The sequence below is a fragment of the Cucurbita moschata genome, unplaced genomic scaffold (assembly GCF_002738365.1).
Source record: "Cucurbita moschata cultivar Rifu unplaced genomic scaffold, Cmos_1.0 Cmo_Scf00009, whole genome shotgun sequence".
Taxonomy (NCBI): Eukaryota; Viridiplantae; Streptophyta; class Magnoliopsida; order Cucurbitales; family Cucurbitaceae; genus Cucurbita; species Cucurbita moschata.
Genome location: NW_019268525.1, coordinates 4,684,014 through 4,701,124, shown reverse-complemented (window position 1 = coordinate 4,701,124; position 17,111 = coordinate 4,684,014). Strand labels below are relative to the sequence as shown.

The 17,111-nt window shown below is 31.3% G+C and overlaps 2 protein-coding genes and 2 long non-coding RNA genes across 8 annotated transcripts in view; 2 read left to right on the top strand and 2 right to left on the bottom strand.

The window, feature by feature from the left end:
- The window catches only part of LOC111447819, a 4,381-nt gene extending 4,026 nt beyond the window's left edge, over positions 1 to 355 (top strand). Inside the window, exon 3 of one of the 2 annotated variants that reach the window (XR_002711325.1) lies at positions 216 to 355. This is a non-coding gene — a long non-coding RNA (uncharacterized LOC111447819). The remainder of the gene's footprint in view (positions 1 to 215) is intronic. The other variant, XR_002711326.1, reaches the window with a different exon arrangement.
- Positions 1 to 2,549, bottom strand: part of LOC111447818 (very-long-chain (3R)-3-hydroxyacyl-CoA dehydratase PASTICCINO 2A-like) — a 7,495-nt gene extending 4,946 nt beyond the window's left edge. Inside the window, exons 1-7 of one of the 2 annotated variants that reach the window (XM_023087167.1) lie at positions 2,300 to 2,549; positions 2,110 to 2,221; positions 1,994 to 2,012; positions 1,793 to 1,881; positions 1,645 to 1,698; positions 645 to 715; positions 520 to 553 (exon numbers count right to left, since the gene is read on the bottom strand). In XM_023087167.1, coding sequence (XP_022942935.1) covers positions 520 to 553; positions 645 to 715; positions 1,645 to 1,698; positions 1,793 to 1,881; positions 1,994 to 2,012; positions 2,110 to 2,221; positions 2,300 to 2,370 — 450 coding nt within the window. In that variant the 5' untranslated portion in view covers positions 2,371 to 2,549. The remainder of the gene's footprint in view (positions 1 to 519; positions 554 to 644; positions 716 to 1,644; positions 1,699 to 1,792; positions 1,882 to 1,993; positions 2,013 to 2,109; positions 2,222 to 2,299) is intronic. The other variant, XM_023087166.1, reaches the window with a different exon arrangement.
- A 5,024-nt stretch (positions 2,550 to 7,573) lies between these two features.
- LOC111447330 lies at positions 7,574 to 8,914 on the top strand. 2 transcript variants are annotated; one of them, XM_023086439.1, is made up of 4 exons: positions 7,574 to 7,791; positions 8,095 to 8,250; positions 8,320 to 8,457; positions 8,575 to 8,914. In XM_023086439.1, exons 2-4 carry the CDS (start codon positions 8,116 to 8,118, stop codon positions 8,782 to 8,784), a joined length of 483 nt encoding a protein of 160 aa, XP_022942207.1. In that variant the 5' UTR covers positions 7,574 to 7,791; positions 8,095 to 8,115; the 3' UTR covers positions 8,785 to 8,914. The 2 variants fall into 2 exon arrangements, with proteins under 2 accessions (XP_022942207.1, XP_022942206.1); XM_023086438.1 differs by lacking the exon at positions 7,574 to 7,791 and having other exon boundaries at positions 7,894 to 8,250.
- Positions 8,915 to 14,495: 5,581 nt separating this feature from the next.
- On the bottom strand, positions 14,496 to 16,711 carry LOC111447331. Of its 2 annotated transcripts, none has more exons than XR_002711242.1 (4): positions 16,476 to 16,711; positions 16,312 to 16,393; positions 15,654 to 15,732; positions 14,496 to 14,659 (listed from the first exon to the last, which is right to left on the bottom strand). It is a non-coding gene; the product is annotated as an uncharacterized LOC111447331 (long non-coding RNA). The 2 variants fall into 2 exon arrangements; XR_002711243.1 differs by having other exon boundaries at positions 16,312 to 16,366; positions 16,476 to 16,710.
- Positions 16,712 to 17,111: the final 400 nt, after the last annotated feature.

Here is a 17,111-nt window from a genome sequence, read left to right as displayed (position 1 = left end):
GGCATAAGGAACCTCTAGGTGACTAATGAAAGGACGATGAACCGGTGAAACCCAAGGGGCAAGCCCCGATAGACTAAGGTTAGAACCCAATGTCCTAGAACCGAATTAGGGAACCGTGGGAGTTCTGTTAAATTAAGATGCGAAGAGAGCCTACAAGTAGGTGGCTTACTGAGTATAATTTTTATACTCATCCCGTCCTCATTTATTTTTCTCAGGTGTTCACTGGCTGCTGGTCGAGGTAGAGGAGCGTTTGAGAGTTGTACAGTCACAGAGGGGGTCGTTCCGGAGCGTCAGTCCCTTTTCGGTCTTTTAGAGTCTTTTGTATTTCGTTTTATATTTGCAATTTCTTTTGTAATAATTAACAAACGAAATTTCTCTCTTTTGTTTTAATTCAAAGTATTTTTATATTTTTACTTTGGTTTTTCTTTTCTTCTACTTTCTTTTTGTTTGTTTTCGATTTCGCCTTTTGGTTCACGGTCTGATTTTCGAAGCCTCGAAAATCGAGTCGTGACAAGTGATGCCTGTTACATACAGCAAGAGGAATGTGCTATACCTACATGATATGATTGAGAACAGTTTTAATATCACAGATGCAGAGAACACCGACCAATTGTACTCCACTCCACTACATAAGGAGCCAGTACCTTAGCCATAGGAGCAATGAAGGTGCAAAACCAAACGCCTCCTTCATGCCATAAAATGAATACCGGATAATCTGCAATCAAAGATTGGTAAAAAGTGTCAACTCAGAGAATCTTCCATCTTCTCCCTTTAACTGTACCATTCAACTATTGGAGGGTAAGACGAAGAAACCAGACATAGAACTTATCCACAACAGATTGCATATCAACATAAAGTCAGTAATTGTTTATTCGTCTCCATGGTACATTTTGAAAACTGTATGCCTTGATAGATAGATTTTGGAACTTTTTTCCATAACTTAGGACTGGTTTGTAATGAATTTCTAAGTATCTAACTCTTTCTATAACTACTTCAAAAAGAACACTTTGAGGTAGATAAAATCACTTTTGTCGCATTTAAAATAACTCTGAAACATGTTTTTAATTACTCAAAATCAATTTGTACGGTATGAAAATTGTAAAATCAAACATTAAGTTGATTTGGAATGAATGATTAAAGCATGTTCTGGAGTAGGTTCGAACATGATGAAAGTAATCCTAACCATTTCAAAACTCCTCAAGCATGTTTGAGAGTAAGTTTGGAATGGCAAAATCACTAAGAAGTGATTTTTGACCATTTCAAAGTCACTCCTAAACATGCAAGAATTAAGTAACCAAATTTTCACAATTCTACGAATCATGTCAAACACAGTCTAGATCTACTAATTTGAATGAGGAAGTGATGATCTAATAAATTATCATCTCACAGAATATACAATGGTCGGCAAACTTAACAATAAAAACTGAGTTAACAATGTACATAATTCCTAAAAATCAGAAGCCCATCACAAAGCATCAACCATTGGAGTTACACACACACAAAGCCGATAAAGCCGATAAGCATAGATTCATTATAAAAAGAATCTTGGATCATCTCTTGTGGTTTGTTAAAGGTTATAATCAATAACTAAAGTGAGTAAATTAAGTTTGGAATTAAGGTTTCCAGTAAAAAAAATATACTTGCCTCTGTGATAGACCAGCTGATGACCAAGGAGGAAACAAGTACATGATTCCTAACCTGCCAGACCCAAGAAGTAATCAGTTTTATCAATTAAAATTACAAACATAAACACTAATTTATGGCTAATTGAATGAAAAAGAAGGGTTTCAACCTCAGGGAAACTCCATAAGATGCCCCAAGTCAAATACAATCTAGAACCTATCTGTGGTAACGTTGCTGTTACAGGGGATCTCACAAACCCTAATTAGGCAAAAACCAAAACCCACGATTCAGCTTCGTTTCTAAGCTACAATCAGGGAAAGAAAGAAAATCTTCGACACCAAAACTTGTAAGCGGATCAAATATAGCTTACCAACGAGGCCATGGAGAATCTGCGAAGTAGAAAAATGCGAGAAATCATTATAAAATACTTCATAATAGGCTCTATCACGATAATCAGCTCATAAACCAGAAACGATCAGGGAATACCTCTAAAACAGCTGCAGTTTGAGCAAACTGAAGAGGACGTTCGACGGCATTATATACCTGTTGGTGACCAGATTCCTTCAATTGCTTGACTGAGAAGTAGAACACCTGAACCCTTCAACACCCAAGCAAAATTTTACATTACGAGTAGAAATATGAAGAGGGAAGTGATTGAGAAGGGGGAAGAACTTACCATCCGACGAAGAGAGTCCAATTGTAGATGGAGAGGTACAGGCGCCGAATAGTTGCCAAAAATCCCGCCATTGATGGAGAAATGGAGAACGATTGAAGATCTGGAGAATCTTATGAGAAAATGAGTACATAGCATTTAGTTGAGCAGCTGAACTACTTCAGTGATTGCCGTCTGATCGGATCGCCCACCTCCAGAAGATATCTTTCTAATATAATTATGACAAGTGGTACAAATTATCGCTTCCATCCTAGGGCTTCATGGAGTTTGAATCTTTTCTTTTTTGTTGTTGCATCTACTTATATGTAGCTTTAATATATATCTTTAAAAAAAAAATAATTCTTAATCCAACTTTAAATTATAAAAATCTTTGAAGGTGTGATATATAAGATTTGTAACTATATATCCTTCCATCATTGCCCTTGGACACCTTGGACATTTATTTTTATTTCTGTTAACTAATTGTAACCGGTAGGATTATTAAGTTGTCATATTAAGTTGCATAAGAGTGTTTTATTTCTGTCAACCAATTGCAACTGGTAGGATTATTAAGTTGTCATATTAAGTTGCATAAGAGTGTAACTTGGCTTTGTTGTATCTATCGGTGTGCTTGCTGTTTCTTGATACGTTTATATCAAATTGTGCATTGATCAGCGTAGAAAGACCTAAATTTTCTTGAAGAGAATACAATAAATGCTCTTTAATTATTCTAACTTTAAAATCACTTTAGTCATTTAAGCTATTTTGTCAATAGATTAATTTATGGATGAAACGACATTTAAATATACAGTGAGACATGGAAATTACATAGGTTGCTTAATGGAGTTATTAGTGTTACTATATTTTCTGTAAAAAGTATTCATAAATCAGAATAAATATATTAAAAATAATTTGTTGTGTAATGCTCATACACATGATTGAATTAGAATTTGAAATTGACATATTGCCTCCTTATTCTCTTACATCCTTTACCAAATGATCACCACCTTACGTATTTGTTGCGATAACTATTATCCCCACATGTTTGTGTTTTGTTATCACTCATATGTTAGTTTAGGAAGGAGGCAAATAATAATTTAAAATAATTTGATTTGATGGGCAGCACGTGTGATGGTTGGATCATGGGTATGACTTTTGTTTAAATATGGTTAATTACGTCTCTTTTGTTTAAATATGGTTAATTTTATGTCTATTTGTGTCCGTTTAATTTCATCGATATGACTTTTGTTGAAATATGGTTAATTTTACGTCTCTTCCTGTCCATTTAATTTCATAGAGCCAATTTAATTGTGTTTTTTATAACTAATAGAAGTTTTATAGGAAGGTTCAATCATTTTTTATGCATAATTTGTAGAAATTATGATTGAAATGATTGGGAGAAAATAATGCTGACAGTTGCTCAAAAATTTTTTATAACTATTTGTAGTTGAAATTTATGTCTAATTTTATATATTTTTAATCAAAGAAAATAATAATAATAAATACATAAATAAATAAATATATATATATATATAAACAATATTTTGCCTATCAGAAAAAAGAAACCGAATGTATAAGATATTAATATTGATATTAATATTGGTAAAAAAAACCTCCCTATTACATTGTTGTTTGTAACATTTTTTTTCAAACTCTCTCTCCTCATTACACCAAAGACTTTTTTCTTTTTATTATTGGATACCGAGTATTAATGACATCTTGACTCACCTTTCCATAACCTCTATCTCCCCATGCTTCTCCCCACGAATTTTTAATAATCCAATATTTTTTTTTTCAGTGGTTATCTTTTCCATAACCAACGATCAGAATAGCATGCCAATGAATTTTGCTGAGGTCTATGTTTAACAGTTCAGTACCATCATATATTTCCTACAAAAATAAAAAATACTTAAATCAATTAAAATAATAATGTTACTATAATATTTTATTTATTAAAAAAATAATTTACTTACATTTTTTTAGACACTTTAACTGGTTCGTAATTCTTATACCACCAGCTATGGGTTGTTCCCCTGTTTTTGAAGTTAGGTTTTCAATATCTACTTTTTCATATGCTTTAATCTTGATCAATTGCTGCAATTAATAAAATCAAAGGTTATATTATATGAATATATATATATATATATATATATATATATATATATATATATATATATATATATATTAAAAGAAAAAATATTAAATTAATGAGTTTTAAGAGAAATGTTACCGTGGTGATTTTTTTGCAATTTCCTCTCTTAGCATTAAATTTGTAATCCTTCTCCTTAGCAATTCCTTTGTTAGATATGATCCACTCAAAAGCTTTTCTTACTGATGAGGTATAACATTGTTCAAAAAATAATTATTAAAATGAAAAATAAAAGAATAAGATGTAAAATAAATCTTAATATAAATATATATATATATATATATATACGCAATAAAAAAATAACTAACACTTACTACATTCTTTTTTATCTCGAACTGGAGTGAGAACGTTATGGTAACGCCAATCAAAATATTCTTCCTGCAATTTTAAATATAGATAAAGTAAAATTGTAGTTAAATGTACACATTTTCATAAATTCATTAATTTGAATTTGAAAATGAGTATGTTTTAACCGTAATTCATTTGATAATGAGTATGTTTTAACCTGTAACTCATCCATAATAGATTCTGCAGAATTTTAAAAAAAAAAAAATGGTTAGACTACAATTATTTAAAAAATAATATATTAACAACGAATCTCCACAATAATATAATTTAGCGAAAGTTCATGTCTCGTATTAGAAAAGAAAAAATCTATTTTATTTTGTTCTACCTTCGTGTAAATGAACTGGTTGTTATTACCAAAAATATATAAATGAGTGGTATGGACTAAAATATTTACCAATATGATTTTGGATCCAACTTTAGTATGAATAAATAATATTTCCATTTGATTTCCATTTTTATTTTTAGAATTTGATTTTTAGGCTGAACTATAATAAAAAGAAAAGAAAATAGAAAATAAAAAGGAAAGAAAAACAGAGCTCATGCAAAAACAAAGAAGAGACCTGTGGCAAAGAAAAAAAAAATCTAAATAGAACAACACAATTAAATGAGTAATATAATCTTCTTCTTCAAATCTAAGTATAAGGTTAGCATTGAAGAAGTTAGAAAACACTTTCAAGTAAAAGTATATAAGGTTCAATGGTTCAACAATGTGCAGGAGGCATTGCCCTGCTGAAAACAAGAGGCATTGCCCGAAGGGTGGCAGATGCCAGATTTCTCCAGCCACTGAGTTTATCAGATAATTGGCAAAGGAACATGAAATTCTGATTACTTTGGATATACATTAAATAATTAAAGATACTTAAGACAGAGTAGAAATAATAATAAATAAATAAATAAATAATATTGATAAAAAAATATTAAGTAACTAAAAATAGAAAAATAATAAAAAATATTGAATAATTAAGCATTTGGAAGGGAGGAAATAATATTGATAAAAAATATTAGATAATTAAAAATAGGAGAATAATAAAAAATATTGAATAATTAAGAATTTGGAAGGGAGGAAATAGAGGTCATAGAAAATGAATCAATTATCAGTTAGATAAGTCGGATATGCTTCTATACTAATATGCTTCATAATTTAAATAGTAAATTTAAATTAGTACTGCCCTTCTTAAGAGATATGTGGCACATGTTTGTGCCAAGAAACAATAAAAAATTCAAACATAACACCAATATATTTAATTATATAATATTGTCAGACCTCACCACCAAACAAAATGATATGATAAAAAGTAATAAAAAGTAACAAGTAGCCAACCAAAATGATATGATAAAAAGTAATAAGTAGTTTATCGGTAGCTAATTAAAGAACTTTGGCCTGCAAAGTTCGACGTCTATAATATCTTTTATAGGAATAGCGTAATAAACTTTAGCTTGGAAGGTTATTGGGGAAAATTCTGCCGAGGTTCCAATCGACTTCACATTAAATGTGATGTAATACATCGAGCCACAGCATCCAGAATGATTCGCCTTGACAATCTCTACAACTTCAAAATTAGTTCCCTATAGATAAAAGAAACATTTCACAATCTGTACGACTTCAAAATTAGTTCCCTGTCTATAGGAAGATAAAAGAAACATTTACAGAGATGAGTGGACAAATTCTTTTTCACATGATAAAAAAAAAAAAAAAAAAAGGGCATAGCTAGCAAGTTAGCACATTGCATTTTCCTTGTTGTAATGTTTGATAGCTTTATTTGCTGAGATTCGAACCTCTTTAAGCATCCACGAGTCCTCATGCATATCTATTGGAGCGATGAGACTATATGAAAAGACTTTGTCAAAATTTGGTACATCAAAACCCTGCATACATCCTTCAATTAAAAAAAGAAAAAAATATTGAGTTTGACTAGTGAAAAATTAAAAGAAAATAAATCTCCGATTCTTCAACTGCACGAAAATACTCCGTCTCTTCTTTCTTAATAATAATAATAACAAGAACAAGAACAACAACAACAACAACAACAACAACAACAACAACAACAACAACAACAACAACAACAACAACAACAACAACAATAATAATAATAATGTTTAACCATACTATTTTAACCCTCCTCTATAAAAAAAAATAAAGCAACTAAAATAATAATATTTAACCATACTATTTTATATAATAATATTTAACCATACTATTTTATTTATTAAAACAATTTTTTTTACTTATACTTAGAGATTTTAACTCATTAGTAATTCTTGTTCGGTACACTTTGCAGACATTTTACTTACATTGGTTAGGCATTTTAGCTCATTAGCTTATTTTAACTCATTAGCTCATTAAATAAAAGGTAAGTAAAATGTTTTTCTTGATCTAACATAAGAGCTACAAAAGAAGAATAACGTGACCGCATCCATACTAGCTTTGGTCTCATGGTCGTCACAACAATATCGTCATTCGTACAATAGTGCCTTACTTCTACCTGAAAAATATGAGTAGAAGTGTTTTTGAATATTTTAAGAAATATTTAGCAAGTAACTTCATTATTGGGGTCGAAACATAGCAAATAATCATAGTTCTATGTGAAGAGAAAACAATAAAAGTGTGTATACGAATTATTTTTAAATTTGACTTTTTTCTAATTTTAAATAACTTCAATAAATGAATTATTTAGAGGGTAAAATCTCTTATATTAAAATGTTTAAAAGTGAGAGAACCTCCCTTAATTATTATATTTAAAGTTCCTATATTGAAAAAATGGAAGAAAAAAAATGGAAGTTTTAGATGATTGAATAAAATCATAGTTATTTTAGAAATAAAATTTGATTATTTATTAATTTAAATAAATAGATAAAACATTTTGATGAGCCTTATCTCTTTAACCCAGCTTCCCAAGCCTGTTTTTTTAGCCCATCAACACCCGCCCAAACCTATTTTTAGGGCTTCAAAACTTACTATCTTCTTTCTTCATTTCCTTCCTCATTTCCTTCCTCTCTGCGTTTGCTCTCCGTAAATTTCGTAAGTCTCCTATTCTATTTTTATTTTTCTTTATTTTTATTTTTATCCTTACTCTTTATTTTCTTCATTAACTTTGTATGACTGCGATTATATCTCAGGCCACTCTTTCTGGTAATTTTGGTAATTTTTGTTATTGTTGTGTTATTTGATTGATTTTTCTCTTTGATCTGTGCTGATTCTCCTTATTTTTAACCATATAAATCTTAATTTGGTATATATATACAATCTCATTTTGTTCTTCCTTAATGATTTTAGCTATGGATCCTTTTAAATTTTATTTACAAACTAAATTAAAAAAAACAGACGAAAGTACTTCTGGATTTGATGGCTTCTTCATCCCACATTTTGGAGGAAGAGAAAGAAGAGATAGATTCGGATGATGAATTTTTTCAAGACGGTTACCATACTATCACTAAAAAGGAAGAGATGGAATATTATTGTGCGGTCGAAGAATCCCAGGTTTATTTTCCCTTGATTTTTCACTGTTCAAACTTTTTTTTTTTTTAATAAATGGGAGGATCTATGCAGGGTTTTGATGTACCAGATTTTGGTAACGTCTATGCATTTAGTCTCATCACTCCAATGAAATTGCATGAGGTCCCGGGGATGCTTAAAGAGGTTCAAATCTCAGCGAATGAAGCTATCAAACATTACAACAACGAAAATGTAATCGTTCTAACTTGCTGTCCATTTTGTATTTTTTTTATCGGTGTTCTTTTATCCTGTGAAGAAGAATATGTTCATTCATCTTCTATTAATGTTTCTTTTATCTTGTATGGATAGGGAACTAATTTTGAAGTTGTAGACATTGTGAAGGCTAATCATTCGGGGTGTTGTGGCTCAATGTATTACATCACATTTAATGTGAAGCCGATTGGAACTCCGTTAGAATTTCCCTCGATAACCTTCCAAGCTAAAGTTTATTACGCTATTCCTATAAAAGATATTATAGACGTCGAACTTTGCAGGCCAAAGCCCTCTAAAGCCCTCTAATTAGCGACCGATAAGTTACTAATTATTTTTTATCATATTATTTTGTTTCGACATGAGGTCTACTTTGTACTCAAGACTGTTATATAATTTTTTTTTGAAACAATTAAATATATTGGTGTTATGTTTGAAATTTGTATGGTTTTTTTTAGCACAAACATGTGCAACATATCACTTGAAAGGGTGAAGCATATTCGGATAGAAGCATATCCGACTTATGTCTCTAATAATTGATCCATTCTTCTGTAACTTCTATTTCCTCTCTCCCAGATTCTTAATTATTCAATATTTTTTATTTTTCTCATTTTTTTTATTAATATTATATTTTCTTTTTTGTTGTTGCATCTACTTATATGTAGCTTTAATAAATATCTTTTAAAAAAAATTAATCTTAAAAAAATTAATTCTTAATCCAAACTTTAAATTATAAAAATATTTGAAGGTGTGATATATAAGATTTGTAACTATAAATCCTTAAGGATTATTGCCCTTGGACATTTATTTTTATTTCTGTAAACCAATGGTAACTGGTAGGATTATTAAGTTGTCATATTAAGTTGCATAGAGTGTTTTATTTCTGTCAACCAATTGCAACTGGTAGGATTATTAAGTTGTCATATTAAGTTGTCATATTGTTGTCATATTAAGTTGTCATATTAAGTTGCATAAGAGTGTAAGTTGGCTTTGTTGTACTATGGATGTATCAGTGTGCTTGCTGTTTCTTGGTACATTTATATCAAATTGTGCGTTGATCAGTGTAGAAGGACCTGAATTTTCTTGAAGAGAATACAATAAATGCTCTTTAATTATTCTAACTTTAAAATAACTTTAGTCATTTAAGCTATTTTGTCAATAGATTAATTTATGGATCCGGTAAAAAATATTCATAAATCAGAATAAATATATTAAAAATAATTTGTTGGGTAATGCTCATACCCATGATTGAATTAGAATTTGAAATTGACGCCTTGTTATTCTCTTACGTCTTTTACCAAATGATCACCTTACCTATTTGTTGCGATAACTATTATCCCCACATGTTTGAGTTTGTTATAACTCATATGTTTTTTTTAGGGAGGAGGCATTATCCCCACATTTCCCCACATGTTTGAGTTTTGTTATCACTCATATGTTTTTTTAGGCAGGAGGCAAATAATAATTTAAAATAATTTGAAAATAATAATTTAAAATAATTTGATTTGATGGGCAGCAGTGAGTGATGGTTGGATCATGGGTATGACTTTTGTTTAAATATGGTTAATTTTACGTCTATTTGTATTTGTGTCCGTTTAATTTTATCGATATGACTTTTGTTGAAATATGGTTAATTTTACGTCTCAGATGACTTTTGTTGAAATATGATTAATTTTACCAGATGACTTTTGTTGAAATATGGTTAATTTTACGTCTCTTCTAGTCCATTTAATTTCATAGAGCCAATTTAATTGTGGTTTTTATAACTGAAAGAAGTTTTATAGGAAGGTTCAACCATTTTTTATGCATAATTTGTAAAAATTATGACTGAAATGATTGGGAGGAAATAATGCTGACAGTTGCTCAAAAAAATTTTATAACTATTTGTAGTTGAAATTTATGTCTAATTTTATATATTTTTAACCTATATATATATAAATAATATTTTGCCTATCAAAAAAAGAAACCGAATGTAATCAATTCTACAGAAGATATTAATATTGGTAAAAAAAACCTCTCTATTACATGGTTGTTTGTAACATTTTTTTCAAACTCTCTCTCCTAATTAAACCAAAGACTTTCTTCTTTTTATTATTGGATACCATAATCTATCTATCAAATACACAGTACCTTGGAGTATTAATGACATCTTGATTTACCTTTCCATACCCATGCTTCTCCCCATGAATTTTTAATGATACAATATTTTTTTAGGTGGTTATCCTTTCCATAACCAACGATCAGAATAGCATGCCAAGAAAAAGCGCTGATGTCTGTATTTAATAGTTCAGTACCATAATATATTTCCTACAAAAGAAAAAAAAAATTACTTAAATAATAATGTTTAACTATAATATTTTATTTATTAAAAAAAAAATTACTTTACTTACATTTCTCAGACATTTTAATCCATCAGTAATTCTTATACCACCAGTTATGGGTTGATCCTCTATTTTTGAAGATAGGTTTTCAGTATTTACCTTCTCATATGCTTTAATCTGGATCAATTGCTACAATTAATAAAATACATCAGTTATACTATATGAAAAAATAAATTAGGTATATGTTAAAAGAAAAAATATTAAATTAATGAGTTTTAAAAGAAATCTTACCGTGGTGACTTTTTTTGCAATTTCCTCTCTTAGCATTAAATTTGTAATCTTTTTCCTTAGCAATTCCTTGGTTAGATATGATCCACTCAAAAGTTTTTATTGGTGATGAGTTATAGCATTCTTCTGGAGCTATATTTTTTGGATTAAGATTAAGACAATCTATAAGATGTTGGGGTGAAACTTGAGGATATTTTTGTATTCACCCTTATAAACAATATTGTAAAGTGATTCAATAGCCCCGGCAGCTACTATAGCCCAACAACAGTCTAAAAAGAAAAAAAAAAGAAAAAAAATTAATTATTAAGATGTAAAATAAATCATAATATAAATATAAAAATAGATGGGTAATAAAAAAATAAAATACAAAATAAATCTTAATATAAATATGAAAATATATATGTAATAAAAGAATAACTAATACTTACTACATTTTTTTTATCTCGAACTGGAGTGAGAACGTTATTGTAACGCCAATCAAAATATTCTTCTTGCAATTTTAAATATAGATAAAGTAAAATTGTAGTTAAATGTACACATTTTCATAAATTCATTAATTTGAATTTGATAATGAGTATGTTTTAACCGTAATTCATTTGATAATGAGTATGTTTTAACCTGTAACTCATCCATAATAGATTCTGCTGAATAAAAAAAAATGGTTAGACTACAATTATTTAAAAAATAATATATTAACAACGAATCTCCACAATAATAGAGTTTAACGAAAGTTCATGTCTCGTATTAGAAAAGAAAAATCTATCTTATTTTGTTCTACCTTCATGTAAGTGAAGTGGTTGTTATTACCTAAATTAGTGGTATGGACTAAAATATTTACAAATATGATTTTGGATCCAACTTTAGTCTGAATAAATAATATTTCCATTTGATTTCCATTTTTATTTTTAGAATTTGATTTTTAGGCTGAACTATAATAACAAGAAAAGAAAATAAAAAATAAAAAGGAAAGAAAAACAGAGCTCATGCAAAAACAAAGAGAAAGAAAAAACAGAGAAAAGGAATGGTATACCTTGAATATGTTCATTCATCTTCTATAAATGTTTCTTTTATCTCCTATGGATAGGGAACTAATTTTGAAGTTGTAGACATTGTGAAGGCTAATCATTCGGGGTGTTGTGGCTCAATGTATTACATCACATTTAATGTAAAGCCGATTGGAACTTCGGTAGAATTTCCCTGGATAACCTTCCAAGCTAAAGTTTATTACGCTATTCCTATGAAAGATATTATATACGTCGAACTTTGCAGGCCAAAGCCCTCTAATTTATGGATGAAACGACATTTAAATATACAGTGAGACATGGAAAACGACATTTAAATATACAGTGAGACATGGAAATTACATAGGTTGCTTAATGGAGTTATTAGTGTTACTATATTTTCTGTAAAAAGTATTCATAAATCAGAATAAATATATTAAAAATAATTTGTTGTGTAATGTTCATACACATGATTGAATTAGAATTTGAAATTGACATATTGCCTCCTTATTCTCTTACCTCTTTTACCAAATGATCACCTTAAGTATTTGTTGCGATAACTATTATCCCCACATGTTTGAGTTTTGTTATCACTCATATGTTTTTTTAGGGAGGAGGCAAATAATAATTTAAAATAATTTGATTTGATGGGCAGCACGTGTGATGGTTGGATCATGGTCATGACTTTTGTTTAAATATGGTTAATTACGTCTCTTTTGTTTAAATACGGTTAATTTTACGTCTATTTGTGTCCGTTTAATTTCATCGATATGACTTTTGTTGAAATATGGTTAATTTTACGTCTCTTCCTGTCCATTTAATTCATTTAATTTCATAGAGACAATTTAATTGTGTTTTTTATAACTAATAGAAGTTTTATAGGAAGGTTCAACCATTTTTTATGCATAATTTGTAGAAATTATGACTGAAATGATTGGGATGAAATAATGCTAACAGTTGCTCAAAAAAATTTTATAACTATTTGTAGTTGAAATTTATGTCTAATTTTATATATTTTTAATCAAAGAAAATAATAATAATAAATACATAAATAAATAAATAAATAAATAAATATATATATATATATATATATATATATATATATATATATATAAAAACAATATTTTGCCTATCAGAAAAAAGAAACCGAATGTAATCAATTTCACATAAGATATTAATATTGGTAAAAAAAACCTCCCTATTACATTGTTGTTTGTAACATTTTTTTTCAAACTCTCTCTCCTAATTAAACCAAAGACTTTCTTCTTTTTATTATTGGATACCATAATCTATCTATCAAATACACAGTACCTTCTGGAGTATTAATGACATCTTGACTCACTTTTCCATAACCTCTATCTCCCCATGCTTCTCCCCCCCACAAATCTGTGGTTATCCTTTCCATAACCAACGATCAGAATAGCATGCCAATGAATTTTGCTGAGGTCTATGTTTAACAGTTCACTACCATCATATATTTCCTACAAAAAAAAAAAATACTTAAATCAATTAAAATAATAATGTTACTATAATATTGTATTTATTAAAAAAATAATTTACTTACATTTTTTTAGACACTTTAACTGGTTCGTAATTCTTATACCACCAGCTATGGAACAAATATTTTATTTATTAAAAAAATAATTTACTTACATTTTTTAGACACTTTAACTGGTTCGTAATTCTTATACCACCAGCTATGGGTTGTTCCCCTGTTTTTGAAGTTAGGTTTTCAATATCTACTTTTTCATATGCTTTAATCTTGATCAATTGCTGCAATTAATAAAATCAAAGGTTATATTATATGAATATATATATATATATATATATATATATATATATTAAAAGAAAAAATATTAAATTAATGAGTTTTAAGAGAAATGTTACCGTGGTGATTTTTTTGCAATTTCCTCTCTTAGCATTAAATTTGTAATCCTTCTCTTTAGCAATCCACTCAAAAGCTTTTCTTACTGATGAGTATAACATTCTTCTGGACCTATATTTTTTGGATTAGGATTAACACAATCTATAAGATGTTGGGGTGAAGCTTGCATGATATTGTTGTATTCACCCTTGTAAACAATATTGTAAAGACATTCAATAGCTCCAGCAGCTACTATGGCCCAACAACAGTCTAAGAAAAGAAAAAAATAATTATTAAAATGAAAAATAAAAGAATAAGATGTAAAATAAATCTTAATATAATATATATATATATATATATATATATATATATATATATATATATATACACGCAATAAAAAAAATAACTAACTGTCACGACCCGATTTTCGAGGCTTAAAAAAAAACGAATCGTGACTAAAAAGACAAAATCGAAAACAAACAAAAGGAAAATAAAAGAAAAGAAAAGCGAAGTAGAAAGATAAAAATACTTTGAATTAAAACAAAAGAGAGAAATTTTGTTTGTTAATTATTACAAAAGAAATTGCAAATATAAAATGAAATACAAAAGACTCTAAAAGACCGAAAAGGGACTGACGCTCCGGAACGACCCCCTCTGTGACTGTATAGCTCTCAAACGCTCCTCTACCTCGACCAGCAGCCAGTGAACACCTGGGAAAAATAAAGGAGAACGGGATGAGTATAAAAATTATACTCAGTAAGCCACCTACTTGTAGGCTCTTTTCGGATCTTAATTTAACAGGTTGCCACGGTTTCCTATTTCGGTTCTAGGACGACTGGCTCTAATCTAGATCCCTTGGGGCTTGCCCCTTGGGTTTCACTGATTTTTCGTTCTCTCATTTAACGCCCAGAGGTTCTTTATGCCAAGCTAATATGGTCGGTATCTCTCTATGAGGTGCTACCTCTACATGGTTATCTGGGACTACATGGTACCTGGCCTAGGGGTGTGCTGAGTACCCCTACGCCCATCTAGTCCCTCTATGGGGGGCGCGACCCAACCCGTTCCCATGCAGCTAATGGGCTGTACGTACGACGTGGGGACACATTTCCCATGCGAAATGGCTAAGAGCAGTAAGGACTGATCAGGGACCCCTTGGTCCTCCCACGAAGCTATAGATACCGTTCACACGCTAGCAATCTATGAACGCTCCGGGGTACCTTCTTACCGTGGTAAACCGCTAAGTTTCTAGGGAAAAATTAAGTCAGGCTAGAGCGGCATTTCGCTCCTATCCCAAGATTCCCTAATCTTATCAAAGAAATGGGCCCTAGCAATTAACAGAGGATGCATGTAATCTTCTTCTACATCATAGTATGTAATTCATGCAAACTAGGCATACCGGCTCAGTGGGGCGATGACCTCCATCAAGCACCCAGAGCACGAAGTTCGCGCTCAATGGGGCGAATTCGTCCATCAAACACCCGAAACCCGGCATACTCAATTCTACACATAAAATAACGCATGCATACATACGGCGGAAGCCTAAGGCATACAAGCAACACTCATGTAATTTACACAATTCAAACACAACAGATAAACTGACTAGTAACTTACATGTTGAGCTAATCTGAAGCAGAACTACTAGCATGCATGCAATCTGAGCGAATCCTACAAGTATTTCTTCCTAAATACCGGGTGGTGACTTACCTGGTTGACGCGTGCCCTTTCGCTAGCGTTTCTTTGCCCGTGAGGTGTCCAAAACTACTGATTTCTCTAAATTAAGTCCCTATCCACGTAAAAACAGTATTAGAACTGGAGCCGGGACAAAAATCGAGAAAACAAAAAACAACCGGGCCAAATTGGCCGCTCCACGCGCGCTCACGCGCCCAGCAGCACGCTGGAAGTGCGTGGCCACGCGCGCGGGAAGGCGCCAGCCGCAGGCTGCACCCGCGCCTGCCACGCGCGCCCAATTCTGCACAGTCGCGGGTCGGCCGGTCCGGTCGGCTCGGCTCGCGTCGCGGTTCGGCCCGGCTTGCGGGCGACACGTGTTGACGCATCGCTGGAGCTGCGTTGCTCCAGCCGATGATCGACGCGTGTCCGGCGCCTGTCGCCGCCGTCCGCCGCTCGCCGGCCGACTCCTTTCTTCTTCTTTTTTTCCTTCTTCTTCTCCTTTCTTCTCTGCCCTCTGAAAACCGAAACACAACCTTCTTTTCCAATTTTCATATCTTTCGATCCGTAGATCGGATCGACATGATTCCTTCGACAAAGTTTTAGATCGTGTTACTGGCTTCGTCCTTGTATTTTTTTTCGTAATTTTTTTTTTATTAACTACTGGACGAGTTAAGAAGATTGGAATTTCGCTCACCGTTCTCGGACGACTCTCGAATCTCCGCCTTCGGGTTGAGGTTTCGGCCAAACTTCTTCATAGATCATGCATAGAGTTGTTCCTAGATGAATATATCAAGATTTCAGATCTTGATTCACAAGGAAAAAAAACCGTAGATCTGAGAAAACGTTCAAGATCCTTACCTTGCGGGTTTTCCGACTTCTTGATGAAAAATGGGACTCCGGCCACCCACATTCTCTTTTCCCTTCCAAGAAAGTCTCTATGCATGATCTTCACCTCCTTGCATCATGATCCTCACCGGAATAGACTCCGACGGTAGTTTTCGGTGAGTCTTCCGGCGGTTCATCATTTCTCCTCTCTCTAGGTTCTCTCTACCCCTTTCTCTCACTATCCCTCTTTTGCAGGGTTATGGATGGGGTTTTGGTTGGACCCCTCTCTACCCCTTTCTCTCACTATCCCTCTTTTGCAGGGTTATGGATGGGGTTTTGGTTGGACCCCTTAGGTGGTTAGAGGGGCAAATATTCGACTTTTCCTTCTTTTTTTTTTCTTTTCTATTTCTATTTCCCTTTCTTCGGGTATGACACTAACACTTACTACATTCTTTTTGATCTCGAACTGGAGTGAGAACGTTATGGTAACGCCAATCAAAATATTCTTTCTGCAATTTTAAATATAGATAAAGTAAAATTGTAGTTAAATGTACACATTTTCATAAATTCATTAATTTGAATTTGAAAATGAGTATGTTTTAACCGTAATTCATTTGATAATGAGTATGTTTTAACCTGTAACTCATCCATAATAGATTCTGCAGAATT

Bases quoted from the DNA above. Each gene is read 5' to 3' on its own strand.
- LOC111447330 (XM_023086439.1), top strand. From the start codon at position 8,116: ATGGCTTCTTCATCCCACATTTTGGAGGAAGAGAAAGAAGAGATAGAT. The intron at 8,251-8,319 runs GTTTATTTTCCC...GGATCTATGCAG, and splicing joins GTGCGGTCGAAGAATCCCAG to GGTTTTGATGTACCAGATTT. The intron at 8,458-8,574 runs GTAATCGTTCTA...TTGTATGGATAG, and splicing joins AACATTACAACAACGAAAAT to GGAACTAATTTTGAAGTTGT.